This window comes from Anas acuta, chromosome 23 (assembly GCF_963932015.1).
Source record: "Anas acuta chromosome 23, bAnaAcu1.1, whole genome shotgun sequence".
NCBI classification, from domain to species: domain Eukaryota; kingdom Metazoa; phylum Chordata; class Aves; order Anseriformes; family Anatidae; genus Anas; species Anas acuta.
In genome coordinates, this window is record NC_089001.1 from 7114733 (window position 1) to 7133227 (window position 18495).

Below are 18495 nucleotides of genomic sequence, written 5' to 3' on the forward strand. Positions count from 1 at the left end.
TCACACATGCCATTCACTGAAGAATTACAAGTCCTTTCACTGCAGACAGGAATTTCTTTGCTACAGCGAGCTCGGCCAGATGAAGTGCTCGCTGGCGATGCTCTTCTACATACTGGCATGCCACAGGGCATGTAATGCTCTTATTTAGCTCATCACAGGTTCTGTGAGCCCAGCAGAAACACAGTCCTTGCTTCTGGCAGGGAATTGATGGAGCTGCTGGATAAAAGCCCCTTGGGAAGAAGCTTGGGCTCCCATCTTTCAGCCAGTTTCCTTCAGAAACCAGAGAGGTTGCTAAAGGCATGTTGGTCTATGGAAGCCACAGCATTGTTTGTGAGCTATCATGTCCCAAACTGGCTTTTCTATTTGCTTGCTTGCACTCCTAGATGGGAAGCAATCAATGGAATAAGAAAAATACAATTTCCCTGGAGAACATCTCCTTAGGAAAGTCCCCCCGCCTTATATTTAAATGTTAAAAGGACCCAGTAGGGCGTGGTTTTTTTTTTCTTTATTCCTTAACCACTGTGTTTTTATTGCTGCCCGTAATAACCCCTCTGAAACGTGGATTTAAATGTGGAAGAAAAGTAGCAGCAGAAATGACAGCGGAGTTAGTGGGAACATAATATGCGGAGAGTAAAGGAGGTAAATTTGTATGGCCTGGAACGGAGCCGTGGTGGCACATTTGGCAAACTGTAAATGCCTTTGAGGTAACACTGGAAATGGAGGAAGCTGTGCTGCCAGTGGTGGTGGAACAGGGGGCACCAGTCTGGATGCAATAAGGCTGGGAGATGTTGGGATGAGATTGTGAAGAGCTGAAGCAGGGGAGGGGGCCAGGGGAGTGGGCGAGGGTCTGGCCGAAATGCTCAGCCAAGCTGGACATCAAAGCAACATCCCAGCACGGCCACAAAGGGAGCAACCTACCTGCAACCAGAAGTGTCATGGCAGGTGAAGATCAAGCAAGAAAATCCCTTGCAAGGCTTTGAACCAGGCTCACCAGCACTGCTCACGCTTGATGAAGAGGTAGCAGAGGTGGAAATTGTAGGCTGCCTTCCCCAAATCAAAGCTGAGGACCGCTGCCCTCAAGGCTTAGCAAGCCCATGAGCTGTGCAAGGGGGTCAAGAGGAACAAAACTGACAGGGGGAAGCCGGGTTCCCCCCTGTGCATTCCCCAGGTGCGTTTGGAGGATGCGTGCTGGGAAGAAGGCAGCAAGCCTGTGCAGCCACCCTGAGCCACCCTGGCCCCAGGCAGGACCTGAGCACCCTCTGCATCTTCTTGGGTACATTTTATTTACATCCTGCTTATAAATAATTACTGAGAGGTTAATAGGTGAGCAAGGCATGTTATGGGCTTGTTAAAAACAGAAGTACCTTGCCTTCTGGCTGTCTGCAAGCACATCATGAGCAGCTTTACAGGAGGGTTATCAGCCATCGTTATTAAAAACCGATCTGACATTATAAAAGATCCATACCGCTTGTTCAGCCACATTGATTTAGCAGTACTAAGCCTTGGAAAACCGGTGCAAGAACCTTGATCTCTGCTGAAGCACGAAAAATTGCTGTTTGTGACACATCTCTGCGCTTGGGAAAGCCAGTTTTGCAGAAGCGATGGGTTTTAAACACACACATAAAGCATCAAGCAGGGTCGTTTCGTGTGTGTTTTCCTGGGCCAGTGCAGAGGCTTGGGTTTCAGTCCCTCTGGAAGGAGAATGGCATCACCTGAAGGTGGTGGACTGTGCAGCCCTTTGGAGCAGCACCTGGAAGGTGTCGCTTGTGCTGTTTTGTGTTGGTTTTTTTTGATACAGGGAGATTCCCGCATCAAGCACAGGCCCCAGAAATCAAAGCAACATCTCCTGATTCATTAATAAAGGGGGAATCCATGGAGGAAGGCAGGGTAGGGAAGCTGCAGTGGCCTGTCAGCATCCGTTAGAGGTGCAAAAACAAATGGAAAGAGAGAGCAGATAAGTGCATACAAATCAGCCACACCTCTGCCACCGGTGCCTCCCTCCTGAAACCCTGTGTCGTCAGCTGGTGGGTGACGCCTGCAGGTCAGCTCTCCTGCTCCAAGTAGGTTCATGCTGGCTGGTGCAGAGGGAATTTGCTCTGGTAGCACAGCTGGAGCATGCCAAGGGCTGGCACTGGGCTCCCACCCCGCACAGTCTGTCTGTGCCTCTTTCCCCAATCCATCCCATCTTCCCTGAGCAACCCACGTCACCCAGCACCACCAGAGGACAGCTGCCCTGAGACAAGAGCATCAGAGATTCCTCGGGGAAATCCTCTCACCCTCCAACTTACCTGTCAGTCGTTGGGGGAGGTTCGCTGTGTTTTCCGCAGGCTGTGTCTCTACTTGCTTTCCCTTCCTCCCACGAGCGGCTGGAGTTTGGTGCTGCCTGACAGCATCTCCTGCCTTCCCCACCCGCGCCTCAGTGGCAGGTTGCCAGATGGTGCCCCGTTAGGTCACATTTGCTCATTGTTTGGCAAACAGCAGCTTAATTCAAGTGCTGAGTTGACAGCTTGTTCTCCAAGACAATTTGCAAGTTGCAGTGCTGCAAATGCCAGCTTGGCTTTCCAGGGTGATGTGAATTCAGCTGCCTTCAAGGGATAAAGTTCTCTTTGACAGAAAAAAAAATAAAGAAGAAGAAAAGGGGAAAGAAGGTGAAAGCAGGGGGAAGCTGAAAAGGTTTTTTTGTGGTTTTGGTGTGGGAAGAGCAGCAACACTGGTTGGCAAGGCACTGACATCGTGTTCCCTATCAGCAGAGACTGTCCTTGTCCCACCCCTCCTGTCACTGAACTCTTCGTGGCCCACAGTCCTAAGGAATAAGGTGGATTTTCAGTGAAACAGGTTTTCACAGGGAAATAGCAATTTTGGTGGATTTTTGAAAGCTTCCAGTAGGGATATACGTACACACCACTTTGGTGTCTCCTCTCCAGGAGCTGCGGTTGTAATCCCCATGTCCTTTGATGAGGACGATGTTGAGGCTGTGGGTACACCCCTCCTGCAGTCTAGAGCAGCTTTGGCACCCCATGGGCTGCTGTGTGCTGGTCTCTGTCATCACTCACGTGTAAGTGGAAGGCAGCACGAGACCACAACCCCCCTTTGCTCTTTCTTGTCTGACAGGTGGGCAAAGAAAGGCCAGGTGATAAAAGAAGCGTCCGGTGACTTCTATGAAACCATCGTAGACCACACCTTCTTCTTTGAGCCCGTCTCCTGCGAGGTCACCAATGCGCTGGGCAGCACCAACATCAGCAGGACCGTGGACGTCTACTGTAAGTAGTCTGCCAGCTTGAGGCTGCCTTCCCGGGGCCAGCAGAGCTGCTGAAAATAAACAAGAAAGGGACGTGAGCTTCCTGGGGCAGCTCCAGAAAGCCCAGGATGACCAGGACTTGCTAGGCTCCATTGCAGCTCTGGCTTTGTAAAGGCTCTTTTGGTGGGGCCGTGCTCTCCTCCTGCCTTCCACAGCCCTGGGGGCTCCTCGGGCACTTGGCCGTGCCAGGACTGCAGCAGGCTCCTGTCTCGGGTGCGCTGCACTTGGGGGCTTTATGTGGCTGTGGGCCGTGGGTATGTGGAGACCTTCCCCTGCTTCTTGCGGCACTGAGACCTCTGTGGTTTTGGGGTTACTGCGTGGCACAGTCCCTCGCTAGTGGTAATGCTGGTCTCCTCTGCACAGTCGGGCCCAGGATGGCGACAGAACCACAGTCCCTCCTCGTTGACCTGGGCTCGGACGCCGTCTTCAACTGCGCCTGGACGGGGAACCCCTCCCTCACCATCGTCTGGATGAAGCGGGGCTCAGGCGTGGTGAGAGTCGCTGCCAGGGTGCTGGGGGCACGAGGCTGGTGGGGCACCCGGGTGGGAAGAGCAAAGGGGCAGCCAGAGCTCTGCCAGGGTGCCATCACTGCCACCCAGTCCTAGGGACATCGCCCTCAGGGTGGGTTTGCAGAGGCTGGATTGAGACAGGATTAAGCAGAGGGCAGAGGATTAAGCAGAGGGCATCACTCACCCACGCAGGACCAGCGTGACATTGCTCAGGGCTCAGGAGGCAAGACCAGGAGATCCCATCCCAACATGCTCAACTCTGCTCACTTGGGTCTGGCCTGGAAGGCTTCTCCACATCCTTTTTGTCCTGAGAAGTGTAAGGAGCTTTGCAAATATTAACCGCAGCTCAGGGAGGCGCGAGAGGCTCTGATCCCCCCTTTGCCATTAGGAGGGCTGAGCAGAGCCTGTTAAGCCAAAGGAGGGCTGAGAAGTGAAACCCACCTGTGAGGGGCACGCAGCCTTGTGTCTGAAAGTATCTTTCAGCTTCATCCAGGCAGATGTGTGCTGAAGGAAATGAGGCTGTGCCAGGTGAGGTGCACGGGCTGTGCCTCTGTGCCTCTGCTCCTGGCACACAGAGCAGGCATCGCCAACGCTGCACGCGTGCATGAGGCAGTCGTCTGCCTTCACTGCTGGCGTGTTTTTCCCAAACCACCATGACCTCCAAGAAAAACATCTCCTGGGAAGCAATCACAGACTTGGGAGAGCTGATAGCTTGAATTAGCTAAGGAATCCCACTGTGTCCGTAATCCCTGGGTGGTTTCCCATCCCTTGGCTGTGGCTGTTGTTTCTCTCAGTTGTTACCATTATTTGAAGGCAGGCAGTGCTCTCACACCATAAGCTGCTATTTCATTTTCTCAAAGCTGCTGGAACTTGCAGAGTGGTGGCAGGAGCCGTGCACAGGGGGACAGGGGCTTCCTGACCCTGCCCAGCCCCAGCCGTGCTCCAGGGCCTGTCCATCATAACGCAGCTCTGCCTTCTCCCCTTCCTTGTGGCCAAACTATGCTGGCTTGAAGCCTCGGGGCTCAGGACCACCTGGTTTAGCCCAGCAGAGCTGCTGGAGCTGTTTGGCAGAGCTGCTTCCATCAGCCCTGGGGAGGCTGGCAGGGGGTGCTGCTTTGTAACCCCCCCCCAAGCTCACAGCCCTGGCTGTCAGGTGTGGGGTTGGGGCTGCTCTTCTCCAGCCCCTCCACTCTCAGACTCCCCCAGGATTCCTACCCTTCCTTCTCCTTTCCAGGAAGGAAACAAATCAGAGATGGAAGAGAGGATGAGGCCAAGCAAGGCCTTTGCTCCAGAGATCTGCAAATCTGGAGTCATTTGCATGGGTATCTGAATAACCAGTGCTAAACCAGGGGGCTCAGAGGAGATCTGAAACTCTGACTATTGCCGGGTCCCCTTCTCCTTGCTGCAGGGCCACCGAGATTATTTGCTGTCTTGTTGCACTCCCACTGAGCACAGGAAGAGCCCTTTCCCAAGGAACATTTGCATTCGCAGGCTGCATCTGCTCTGCCCGCATGGAAGATGAGCAGCTCCAGCTCAGCCCTTGGCCATGAGCACCTTGCAGCATTTTGGGAGGATGGGGAGGTGAGGGGCTGGCCCCAGCCTGCAAGCCTGCAAAGCCCTGGGAGAGGAGAGCAAACAGGAGGAGTTAGCCCCTGGGGCATTCATTTCCAGCATGGGAATTGGAAGCACTTGCTCAAAAGCCACATCTTTTAAATGCCACCAGCGCAGGGATTCTGCTGATGTCCTCAGCCAGATCCCTCTGCTTCAGCACTTGCCAGGGTTTCACGAAGCTGCTGATTGCATGGCCGGGGCAGGAGGGCAGGGTGGCTGATAACCATGCTGCAGCCGGTCTCCTCCATGCAGCTGGGGCTCACCAAACCCAGCCCAAATTTCCTGGCCATCCAGGCGGCTGCCAGCTCTCCAGGCTGCCCCCCCCCACACACACACACACACTTCTGGGGTTGAAATTGCACCTGAACGAGGCTTGGTCCCTGAAAACTTGGAACTGAGAGTGTGGAGCACGCTTCTCTGGAAGGCTTTTCTGCTCCTGGTTACAAGGCAGCTGTGCCAAAGCTTTCCCAGGAAACAGCACCAAAGCTTTTCTCTTTTGTCTTGAGCTCTTGTGGGACTTCCTGCAAAAGTGAGCTTGCAAGAATTCAGGTGAATGGATCAGGACTTTTATTTCCCCACAGACTTGGTAGTTTCCTTATTCCTTGGTCAACAGCAGTGCTATTTCCACGCCATTTAAAACTGCACTTACCCTCGTCCCTGTTTTCCCTGAGCTGCCCTTGAGCTTGTAACCCACATCTCCTGCTCAGCTTCCCATCGCTCACCCTGAAAGCAGCCTCCTCCTCTCTTCCAGGTCCTGAGCAATGAGAACAAGCTGACGCTCAAGTCCGTCCGCCAGGAAGACGCCGGGAAGTACGTGTGCCGAGCCGTGGTACCGCGGGTCGGCGCAGGGGAACGCGAGGTGACGCTCACTGTCAACGGTACCTCTGGCTTCCCTCTTGCTATTCCTCCCGGTGTTCTCATCAGCTTGTGGCAGTGCATTTAGAAACACCCCCTTGGGTTGTCTCTTCGGGAGCAAATCCCAAGGGGTGGGATCAGAGAGGCTCCCGCCCTGTGGGATTAGCTAAGACCCACTTGGTTCCATATTATCAGCGGGGGGTTATTGAGTAGCTGGGAGCTGGCGTTTTAAATCTTTAATAGATTTATCTTGCAAAACCCTTGCAAGGTCGGAGAGCGCTGTTGTCTCTGTTGTACAGCTAGAGAGCTGGGAATTGAGCCTGGATCCGAGGCTGGCAGCATAATCACTCGCTCGAAGCACCCAAGGGAGCAAACAGTGCCTTGAACCCCCTGTGGCTGCATGGGGCTGCCCCGGCACAGTGCCAGGACCGGGCCCTTCCCTCACCCTGCTGGGGAATTGGGAAGCACCCCAGAGCCCTGCAGGCTGAGGGCACCCTGGCCAGGACCCCGCAGCAGCCGGTTATGAATTGCAGCCTGGATGTGCCCTGCATGAAGGGATGGAGCTAGGCGGGCTGCAAATGGTATAAACAGAGGAGGAATTTTGCATCGTCTCTCACCTGCATGACAAACTGGCAGGCTTCAGTCCCTGCTCACTGTCACAAAGAGAGGAAAATAAGCAGGGAAGTGGCACAGCATTAGTTCTGAATGCAGATAATGCTAGGGAGGGAAGCCAAGGGCAACGCAGCGGGATGCTGAAACCCAACCACTCCCTCGACTTCCACTCAGCTCCTCGACGCCTGCATGCTCCTTCCCTGCCGGCTGCTGGGTTTTAATTACAATTAAAATAGCTTGCAGAAAACAAAGCAACAAATTAGCCCAAACAAAGAACCTGCTCCTTTCCCAGCACCTACTAGTCACTGCCTGCTGTGAGCGTGGAGTGAGGCGCCCAGCGGGATGGGGTCTGCTCATGGTACACAGCGTGGGGCAGCCCCTCGGGAGCACCCCTTCCTGGTGGCAGGGGCTGCTGCAACCCCCAGGGGACAGCCGCATGTCTCAGGGCCACCGTGGGCTCCTGACCCTGCAGGCAAGGAGCAGAGCCCTGGAGCTGTGTCCCCAGGTGTGGTGCCCGTCCCGGGGCTGAGTGCCGCAGCTGGAGCATCTGCAGCCCCCGTCAGCACAGCACATTGCATCTAATGGAGCATCTCACAACACGGCACATCTAATCCTGCTAATGAATTCTTCTGCAAGCCTTTTGCACTGCAATTTGAGAGGGGAAGTTGAACGCCTCCTATTTTCAAGTGATTTTAAATCCAGCGGGTGACACAATTGTCTCAAGACCATCGGGTGCCTCTCTCCATAGGCTGGGATTCATCACGGTCAGGTTAGGGACCTGGAAATGTCTGGGCTGATGGCACAGCCTGGCGGGTCAGTCTGTCCCAAAGCACAGGGACACCGATGGAAGGAGCTCCATCCCACCCAGCTTGATCCCACACCCAGTGACCCGCCCTGAGCCCACCAGCCTGGCCCAGCTGCACCCGCATCCACTCCCAGAACAGCTGCAGCAGCCCAGAGCTGCCTTCCCCCAGCACCGGGGCACAAGGCCACAAGCCTGGAAGGATGCAGATAGGATTCAGAGCCTCACTAGTGGGCAGGAGGATTATGCAAATGGGCTGTGTTTGGCAGGGCTGGAGCAACAGAGGCAAGAAGGCAGCAAGGAGTTTGTGGCACTGCAATAAATCAGCTGCAGCCTGATTTCCAGCCCTGCGCAAGCCAAAGCCGCTCCATTCTCCTGCCCATGAGGGCTTTGCAGGACCAAACCACGCTTCCCATCAAGCCATTTTCAGCATCAGCAGGGCTTGGTTCGCATGGCCTTGAGCAGGATGGAGAAGTTGCAGCCATCCCGTGATGCTCCTGAGCCAGCAAGCCACCTTCTCCTTTGTGCGAGCCTCCGGGATGGCGCAAATAAATTGGCACCGGCACGCTAAAAATAACCGCAACCAATAGCTCTGTCATTTATATCCATAGCAACATTGTTTAAAGCCTTTCCTTGCCGGCGGGCTGTCTTGAGCTCAGCTCCATGCCAAGCCAGGGACTGGCAGCTTTCACAGGGAGCCAGAGCCCGGTGGAGAATCAAACACCGGCCTCGAACGCAACGAGGCTGCAGCTCTGTGCTATTATTCCCGGGCATGTTCATCTCACAAATGGTCTTTAGTCATCTGCTATTATCATGATGATAAGCCTTTGACTCTGAACTCCTCAAGCAATAATAAAACCCAGAGCCGTTGGCATTTGTGCCATTTAAAATCCACTCTCCTTGGGGAAAATGATCCTTTTTATGATTATTAAGCCATTTTTCTCTAGTGTCACCCAGTCTTGGTGCACTCACAGAATTTGTAAGTAACATGCAATGACTGAAATAGAAAGAAGACAGCTTTTTTATTAATTTAGGCATACAGACCCCATCGCTGCTTTTGGTACTGTTGGCTGTGGGTTCATCAGCCATCAGTGTAGGTGAGCAGCATCACCTAGCACGAGGTGAGGGACCAGGATGCTTACACCACGCACCCTGTGCCACCCCTGGTGTATGACGAGATCCTGCTGCGTGTCAGCAGAAGCAGCCAAAGCCCCAAGAGATTTGTTATAATATTGGTAAAGCAAGGGGTAAGGCAGACTCTCCGGAGACCCAGGCCAGCTCCTTTAAAGTTTTCAGAGGTGGATAAAGGAGAACGCGTGCCAAGAAGATCATCTTTGAGAAGGCCATTTGGGCAGAAAGCAGCAACAAAATGTTGTGTTTTTTACAATTTTTACAATTTTTACATTTTACAATTTTTTTTTACAGATAAAAAGGGGCAAAAAAGTGCCCAATAACATGCAGATATGAGCATTATATCTGAATAGTGGAAAACAAGTCCTGAGTGCCTGCTTTAGACCCACCTGCTGTTAGCAGTTGCTCTCCACAGCCATTTCCCGAGCCACTGGCATGTGTGCTGCTCATGCACAGCACTTCCAGATTTGCAGAGCATGCAGTGAGTGTCCAGATTGTGTTTTACGCCAGCTCCATCCCCAAGCAGCAGTCATGGACCTGCAGCGTGCTGAAGATGCGTGAAGGCAGTCTCTGTGCCAGTGTGCCTACTGTGGGACTTCTGGGGACAGTAATTGTGCTGCTTTCCCCTGGGCAGAGGAAATGTGGTGTTTCTGGTCTCTGGTTAGTTAAGTGCCCTACACAGAGCTGGTTTTCTGTGTATCTTACCTCATAGCATCACAGAAAAAAAAAAAATAAGAATATGGCTGCATTGCCATGGGAATTGTTTGGGGGGTGAGACTTCAGCACAGAAAGGTGTCACTGGGGTAATGCCAATGAGCAACTGGATGCATTAGTTGAATTTAGCTCTTCAGTACATTTTTGTTCATTGGGCAAAGTCGTAACTTGGTGACTTGGAGGATGATCAGTCGAGAATGCCCAGGACAAATCTGTTTCTCACCACTTTACCCCACGTGCTGAGACTTTCTTAGAAGAAAATACCAGCCACAGGGTCAAAAAAAAAAAAAAAGAAAAAAGAAAAAAGAAAAAAAAAAAGAGAGAGAGAAATGCTTTGCAAATCCACAAAGGATCGATAGATGGGAGAGAGGACAAGCACTGTGAGCTGTCCCCCTCTGACTGAACAGAGACCTGAGCTCGGGACGAAGCTCTGCCTGATTCTGCACTGCGCTGGCCTCCCTGTGTGGGCTCTTGTCACCGCTCCTGCCACAGCTCTTCCACTTATTATTGCTCAGACAGAGCCTGAGAGCATTTGCAGCATGTTTGCACATGGCCAGCATCACTCCAGACACCTGCGTCTGGGCGGGTTTGATGAGATGATGGTGTTTGCTGATAACCCCAGGGACAGGCTGACAAACGAGACCACAGCCCAGAACCAGCATCCAACCAGCCAAGCCGGGGCATGGGGAGAGCTGGCAGCCCTGCCGCCTCGCCTCGCTTTCCCTGCCTGCATCCCACCTTGATGCCAGCAGAAAGCCACTCATAGAAATGCAAATCTGCTGTAATTAAGGAGGCTAATAAAGAGCAATTAGGATTGCCGTTCTGCTGCTGCTCCCTCGGGGTAATATCCTCCAAACCCGCTCTCATCTCCCACCTCTTTTCTCCTAACCTTCTTCCACCAAGGAGGGACGTGCCCCATCAGCACACCCCTGTGCTCTCAGCATCCTTGCATCACACCCATCTGTGGACCCCAGAGTAAAAACACACATCTACCTGCAGTGCATTAAAAAATGCAGGTTGGGGTTTTTGGGTAATTGTAGTGATTTTCACTTCCTACCACTTCCCCTACCACTTCCTTAAGCCCCTGGGGAGCAATTAGTGTAATTGTTGCTTAACAAACTCACAGGAGGGGACTACCATGTGAGCTGGGCTCTTGCTTGGCTCCTGGTGCAAGCAGACGGGTTTGCCAAGGAGATTTCCACTGAGTGCTCAGGTCCAACACTAGGGATGCAGCAGAGATAGGGACACCCTACTGCTTTTAGGGCACTTTGCCAAAAAACAAACAAACAAACAAACAAAAAAAAAAAACAACAGCAGTGCTTTAAAGCAAAGCCCCCTCTGTGCCATGAGCTGTGCCCTGAGTGCATCACGGGAGGTGAGGGAGCTGCTCCTCCATCCCTCTCCATCCCCTTTTGCCCTTTGGCATTTCTGCCACCTCCAGCTGTCACCAGCACACTGCATCACCATCTACCCGTGTGTGAAGCCGGTGTTCCTCTCCTCTCTTGCAGGGCCACCCATCATCTCCAGCACACAGACACAGCACGCCCTGCACGGCCAGAAAGGGCAGATCAAGTGCTTCATCCGCAGCACCCCTCCGCCAGACCGGATTGTGAGTAGCACCCTCTGCGCAGCGACCCGTGGGGCTTGTCCAAACCGTAGGGTGCCTGGCGGGTGGGCAAAGTACCTGCCCCAGGCTGACCCCGCTCTTGCTTGGCAGGCTTGGTCCTGGAAGGAGAACGTCCTGGAGTCTGGGACCTCTGGGCGCTACACGGTGGAGACAGTCAGCACAGACGAAGGCGTCATCTCCACGCTGACCATCAGCAACATCGTCCGGGCCGACTTCCAAACCATTTACAACTGCACTGCCTGGAACAGCTTCGGCTCCGACACAGAGATCATCCGGCTCAAAGAGCAAGGTGGGCATCACTGCCGGGGGGCTGCTGGGGGTTAGCACCTGGCTGGGCTGGGAGATGCCACGAGAGGCAGGATGTGCTCTGAAAAGCCCTTGGGGTGTCAAAGAGGAAGCTAGGAAGGATGGAGAAAGCACTCCAGCCGTGTCAGATTGCATCCTTAGGGTACCAGCTCCTGGCAGAGGGGCAGGAGGTGGGAAAAGCCCTGCAAAGCCACTGCCACCCAGCGTAGCCCCACTTGCTGAAGCTGGACAGCATGGTCCAATCCTGCACCCCTTGCTCCCTGCCCCACAGCCCAAGGTGATGCCCCTGCCGCAGCCTGCAGGATCATTTATATTCATAGGGAGATGGGAACAGCTGCTCCTGCCGAACCCCACTGCCCTTGGGGGATTCCTGGGGTGGCCAGGGGATTTCCAGGCTCGGGGCTCTCCACGGTGAGGAACACTTAGCTCCTGGAGGGACTCCAGTCCTCTTCTGTTTTATTAAATGCCAGGGCAGGCAGGTGGATTGTTCTCATTAAGCTGTGATTTATAGGCAAGGCTGCCGTCCAGATTAAATCAGAGCTAAATGAACCCCTTAAAATTAGCCTTGGGCTTCTTCCAATGCAAACAGAGCCAGTGGTTTTTCCAGGTCGGCTGCCAGCCGGCGGGAGCTCTCGGCCGCCAGCTGGGGTCCCAGGCAGAGCCTGAGCCCCCAGACCTGGGTGTTCCTGCGAGGGGACGTCCCTGCCCCAGGCAGGGGACACTGTGGGGTGGCAGAGGACATCCCCTTCAGGGGGACCTGCACTGGGAGCAGGAAACGCTCCCAAGGCTGGCATGGGCGCTTGGGCTGTGCACGGCTGTGGACACTTGCTTTATTTTCAAACAGGTACGGAAATGAAATCAGGAGCTGGTATTCAAGCAGGTACGGAAATCCTGAGCTGACGGTGAATGTGAATTGTCCCCAGCCGTTACCACGCCTGAGGACCCGGCGTCCTCCCCCCAGCAGGGCAGGCAGGGTGTAGGGAAGGTGCAGAGCAGTGCGGGCAGGGGCTGGCAAGCAGGGCGCTCCAGTCTCCGCTCGGCTCCGTGCTCCCCGGCGAGCCGCCCTGCCTCTCTGTGCCCCAGTCCCCAGCCACCGAGAGGGGGATAATGCTACACAGCCATGTTTTGCACCTAAAGGGATTGCATACATGCTCTTATGGGGCAAGCCAGAGGGGGAAGTGCAAGTTTCCAGGCTTGTCTGCAGATGTCAGCTTTGCTCAGCTTGCCGGGAGGGTCACACTGCTGTTGTCTCTGGGCTCTGGTTTGCTGTCCCAGCCCTGTCTCTGGCCCTTTGCAGTCACATTTTTTAGCAGCCCAGCAGAGCCTCAGGCACCTTCCCCACCCCATTCCCTGCATGATTCTCCATCATCCTCAAGTGGCATCATTCACCATCACTACTCATGCTCGCTCAGCTCTGAATTGCAGATCCTGTGCCCTAAAGCTGAGAGCCAGTAAGCTCTCTGCTCACCTCCTTCCCCCTCACCCTTTTGCCCCACATCTCCCTGGGAGAGCCAAGGCGAAAAAAAAAATAATAATAAAATAAAATAAAATAAAATAAAATAATAAAATAAAATAAATAAAGTAAAATAAAATAAAATAAAATAAAATAAAATAAAATAAAATAAAATAAAATAAAATAAAATAAAATAAAATAAAATAAAATAAAATAAAATATCTGCCAGAATCCTGCAGCAAGTTACCACCTCTGTCAGGAGCACCACCTGGCAGGTGGCATCAGGCTACCAGGAGAAGAAAGGCCCAAAGGCTTCTTGCTGTGAGTCAGCTGGTGTCTTGTGGGACGATGGTTTGAGGATGAGTGCCCTGTGGCTCTGCTGCTCGAGCCTGAGCTCGCGGAGCACTCAGGAGCCCCAGGGAAACTCTTGCACTGCAGTGGTGGTGAGCAGTCAGCAGGCTGGGCAGGATGATCAGGGAACAGAGCAAGTGCTGCCGGAGTCATGTCACTGTTGGTCCAGCCATGGTGACAAGTGACAAATCCAGAAATAGGCAGGCCCAGCAGAAAGTTCATGAGTGAGATAAAAACCAAAAAGCCTCAGTATAAACCACAAATTTTGTCACTTTAAACAAGCTCTGCAGGGAAGATGAAAGGCTCTTTCTAGATCAAGTGCGAGCAGAAAAGCCTCACTTCAAGCAGCGCGGTTTTTTGTCACTCTGCAGTTCTCAAGATAGGGCTCAGACCCATCAGGGTGCTGAGATCAGGTCCTGGGTGAAATCTGTGGTCAAAAAGTGAGAGAACACCTTACCTGCAGCCCAGAAAGTCCCAGTGGTCTCAGCAGAAGGGTGGCTGGTGTCCTCTCCGTGCCTCCAGGTGGCCAGAGGACCTCTTTTTTCCCATTTCTCCACACCAGCTCCACCCCAAAGGACAGTATGAAATGCTTTCCTTATCACCCATCTGTCACCCATCAGGCCGCTGGGCTTTGCTTTGCCAGACCACCTCTCCCCATTCCCAAAATTCACCCCATCCTTCCATAAGGCAGAGGGGCCAAGCAAGCAGGAAGCCTGTGCTGGAGGCGAGAACATGCTCAGATGTGGATGCTCCATCATGGGCTGGAGCAGCTCGCTGCCATCAGAGGTAGCAGCTCAGAGCAGGACACGCTGTGCTTCCTGACCCCTCTCCTGCCTCCAAAGCTCCCCAAAGCAGAGAGGATGCTCTGGTCTCACACTGATCGAGGGCAGCAGATGGATGAAAGGCTTTGCTTTGCCAGACACCGTATGTGCCATCGTAGGTGTGATTCAGGGCACAAATTTAACCCCCCAGTAGGTAGATAATGGCTCCTGCGGGCTCACCTGGCTGCAATGGAAAGGGTTCCTCCTTTTGGGGCAGTAGCGGGTTCACAAGAGGCCAAGGGGTGTTTAGAAATAACAGGAAAGGGGGCCTGTAGGCATCTGCTGCTTTCGGGGAGGTCTCTGAGTGAGGCAGGTGGTGAAGGCAATCTGCGGTACCTGGTGCTGGTGCTGGCAGCCACCCCGAGAGCAGGCAGAGCGCCGGGGGGCACCGATCAGGGAGGGAGCACGGCTCGTGGGCTGAGCACCTGACCCTCCTGCCATCAGTGTGAGTTCATACCTCCCCTCCCGGCACACCTCATGAGCCTGGATCTGTGCAAATAAATCCACTTTGCTGGCTGGGCTGCAGCTGAAATCCCTGCTGGGAGCCCAGCTGTGAAGTTGCCACAGGCAGGAGGCGGCGAGCAGTGTCCCCTGCCCCCAGGCTGTGGGATGGGGGGCCCTGCCCGCCCGTCGTGGTCTGCCTTCTCTCCCTCCATCCCTCCCAAACTTGCTAAGCCAAGGAAAAAGGCAAGAGGCTGGGATGTGAAGCAGGCAGAGGCCATGACGGATGGCGCTTGGGTTAATCCATCCCCAGATGCTTTATGGCCAGCACCTTCCAGTACCGCTCCGCGGAGCTGAGCTGTCACCTCTGGCAGGCGGGCACAGTGCCTGGTCTCCATCCCCTGTATTTCACCAGCCCTGCTCTGTAACCTTTCTCCCAGCCAGCTCTGATGCCATTTCTCTTTCTTAATAATATTAACAGGCTGTCTTCTTTTGCACTTTCCATCCGCAGCCCTTTAGAGATAGCTGTTCATTCACTGAGCCATGTGGCGCTACTGAAAGCAATTAGCTTTTCTGGCTCCCTCCTCCTCCCACCACATAGGGGAAACTGAGGCACAGAGAGGTCAGAGCCTGTCCGAACTGCAGCACACGGCAGTGGCAGAGCTCCAAGCTTTGCTCCCTGGGCAAAGGGAGCGTGGCAGCACCAGGTCTCGCCTCCCCATCCCATTGCCAGCAGCAGCAAGCCGGGGCCAGGGGAGCGAGCCAGGCTCGGTCTCTTTCCCCAGACGGTGCCACGCAGGGACGAGGGATGAAGCGCTGCGGGGGGAGCGGGGAAGAACCCAAAACCCTCCCCAGGTTCACCACTGAGCCACTTGCCAATATCCGGGGGGGGGCTCGCCAGAGGGGGAGAGCCGCCCCGCTGCCTTCGGCACAGCTTCAGCCGCGCTCTCCTTCCTCTTGCAGAGTCGGTGCCGATGGCGGTGATCATCGGAGTGGCCGTGGGGGCCGGCGTGGCATTCCTGGTGCTGATGGCCACCATCGTCGCCTTCTGCTGTGCCCGCTCTCAGCGAAGTAAGTGTGGGGCGAATGCAAAGCCAGCCCATCAGAGGCAAAGGGCTGGTGCCAGACCTGCTCGGGGCAGCCCGGAGCCATCAGCTGTCCGGGGGGAGAAGTTCCCTGCGCCCCGGTGTGCCAGGCCACTGCTGAAAAACCTCCTCAGGCTGCACCCTCTTTGTTCTGCTTCTATTTCAAGCGCATTTGCAGACATAAAGCGTGAATTTCTGGGTGGGGAATTACAGGCAGCGTGATGGGACACTCGGTATTTGACGCCCAGCTGCAGTGGGAGTCCAAGTTAAAGGGACATTAGAGACACAGGCAGAGGGAAGGAGGGGTAAGCAGAGCGGCATCGTGTTGCCTCGTTAAAAAGAAACCAGGAAATTAAAGGATGATTGTTGGCTAAATGAAAAGACCTGGAACCATGAGGGAGAGCAGCATGAGCATCCGGAGTATCTCGGGTAGCAGGAGAGAGCACACAGTGCTGGACGATGCTCCCAGTTTGGGAGACGCATGCAGGAAGCAGTGGATTTTCTTCCCTTGCTTTCCCCTTCTTGTTCTCCCCGTCATTTGCAAAGCAATCAAAGAACGCCGTCTCCTCCTGGGTTTGGGTACAAATGCATGGCCTCCCACAGCACAGATGTGTTTAATTTTAAGAGCAGTAACGATGCCTCTCCCTGTTCAATCCCCCACGTTTTGGACTCTTGCAGACTGCATTAGCAACTTGTGCAAGTAGTAACAAATTAAAACCAGGGCCATCATCAATCTTGCTTTTTTGGGAAGGGTTGCTGACGGGCAGGAGTGATGCTAGGACCTTGCCAATTCAATTTTGCTGAGCTCATTCAGCAATGATGGGCAATTCGAGTGCCTGGAAGAGGAGGCCAAGCCCTGTTACCACGTCAGTGCTTGGCTGCAATCGGCCGTGCTCTCCCCAGACACGCACACCCTGCCTTGCTCAGAGCATGTGGTTCGTTACATCCCCCTTTTTGGCTGTAACCAGGTGGTGCGGGGCTCTTTGCAGGACACACGGTATAAAGTGAATGCCATGACAACAGATCAAAGACGTGGTGCACATGCCAGCTTTCAGAGCCGTCACCGGCGGTTTCAGGCAGCAGTCACTCACAGGCTGGATGCACGCAGAGGAAGGGAAGGGCTTTGGGGGTACAAAGCGGTGCTTGTCCTTCCACGAGCTTGTTTGAAGGCAGCCCTGGGAGATTCCCAGGCAGAATCAGGAATAAAAGGCGTTTTCCTCCCTGGCGATGGGAGCATGAACACGAGGAAGAGGGAACCGGGGACGTGGTGGTGGTGGTGGTGGCAGCGCTCCAAGCCCCTTTCCTCCACCAAGGTTCCAGTGCAGCTCCCCTGGGGAGGTCTTCAGCAGAGGGTGCTGGGCTGCCCAGCTCCCACCTCCCCAGGGGCAGCAGCTGGCCCTGGAGGAACTCATCCTGCACCCCCCTCACCGTGCAGGGCAGGACTCGGCTGCCGGGGTGTGCAATTTTTGCAGATGCTGCCGGAGTGTTTGCACTGAAGGGATCGGTACCCGTGGGGAGGTCTGGCCACGTGCTGAGAAGGGGAGGCGAGGACTTAGCGACGTGACACCTGCAGAGGTATCGCAGAGACCAGCTGAGGACTGATGGGCCCAGCAGAGCGCTTTGATGCAGGGCAAGGGACTCATTTCCTACCTGGATGACTGCAGATTTGTCTCCCAGGACAAATACGGGAGCGCGGTGGCATCATTTAAAGCAGCAGCCTGCAAACAAAGCCCGCAGCCTGTGGCTCCCCACAGAGGGGACAAGGTGACCCAGCAGTGACTTGGGGAAGGCACCTCCTGCACCACCCCTGGCACAGGGGAGGCGACCCCAGCTTTGGGAAGAGCAGAGCGGCAGCAAGCACAGACAGACCGAGCCTGGAGGCCGTTTGTTTTCTGGAAAAGAAGGGAAAAAAGACTTTATGGCACATCTGTTGTTGTATCTTCGGTGGCATAACAGCCCAGAGTTATTTAAGGGGGAACACTCTTGGGGCAGGACGTGCAAGACAGTAATTAGCTTTTCCTTGTGATTAAATATGGAGGCTCCCGAACCAGGAATGTCATCCCAGCCAAAATAAAGAAAGAAATAACGAGCCACAACGAAGAGCAGTAAAGACCTGCCAGCAAAGCCACGCAGCTTGGAGATGCCCGCGGGTGGCAGCAGGACTGCAGGCACCAAGGCTGAGGGATGCCAAGGGGAGAAGATGGAGCCCAAGGACGGAGCCCCAAGCCATGGTGGATCCGAAAGCCCCAAGGCCCCGTGGGGCCAGGAGGGGTGGTGCAGCAGGAGCCCAGCGTGGCACACGGAGCCTGAGCACCCGCATCAGAGCCGCAAGCTGTTGGCATCATGCTGCGCGGGTTTGCATCCATCTCTGCATTTCATCTCAGATCCACACGGCCGTTTCTTTTCCCGCTGCTCACCATCTTCGGTTTAATTTTTCTAAAATGACTTCTTCAAAGCATGCCTGACACCTTCAGGGAAGACAGAGTCTCTCCATACAATTTCTATCTTCCCCTTGCCCTGCATGGAAACAGGCTGCTTGGTGCAGCAGCCGGGGGTGATTTTGTCATTTCTCCCAGAGCCCTGGCTTCACCTTTGTTAATTGCTTGGACTTTCCCTTTGGTGCCTGCTCCCCAGGACTTTTCTCAGGGGCTTCCCAGTGCATGGGAAGAGCTGTTGGGTCCCTTGGGAGTGGTGTTTCATGTGCACCTCAAGCTGTAGACCATCAGTCTGGACAAACATCCCCTGACTGCTTGGGCAGCCCAGGCTCCTGATGCAGTCCAGCAGAGACTAACCAAGCTCCCGTGGGAGTTAAACTAGAAATCTGAGCTCCATGGTGAGGAAGGTTTCACATGCCTGCACCCTGTGGTAGCCCAGCATCG

The 18495-nt window shown here is 54.3% G+C and overlaps 1 protein-coding gene across 3 annotated transcripts in view; it reads left to right on the forward strand.

Annotated features, from left to right (window-relative positions):
• Positions 1 to 18495, forward strand: part of KIRREL3 (kirre like nephrin family adhesion molecule 3) — a 321962-nt gene that overhangs the window by 294330 nt on the left and 9137 nt on the right. For 2 of the 3 annotated variants that reach the window (XM_068659552.1, XM_068659555.1), the window contains 7 exons: positions 3112 to 3260; positions 3662 to 3789; positions 6170 to 6296; positions 11041 to 11141; positions 11250 to 11448; positions 12310 to 12345; positions 15495 to 15602. In XM_068659552.1, the coding sequence (XP_068515653.1) occupies positions 3112 to 3260; positions 3662 to 3789; positions 6170 to 6296; positions 11041 to 11141; positions 11250 to 11448; positions 12310 to 12345; positions 15495 to 15602 (848 nt within the window). The remainder of the gene's footprint in view (positions 1 to 3111; positions 3261 to 3661; positions 3790 to 6169; positions 6297 to 11040; positions 11142 to 11249; positions 11449 to 12309; positions 12346 to 15494; positions 15603 to 18495) is intronic. The other variant, XM_068659554.1, reaches the window with a different exon arrangement.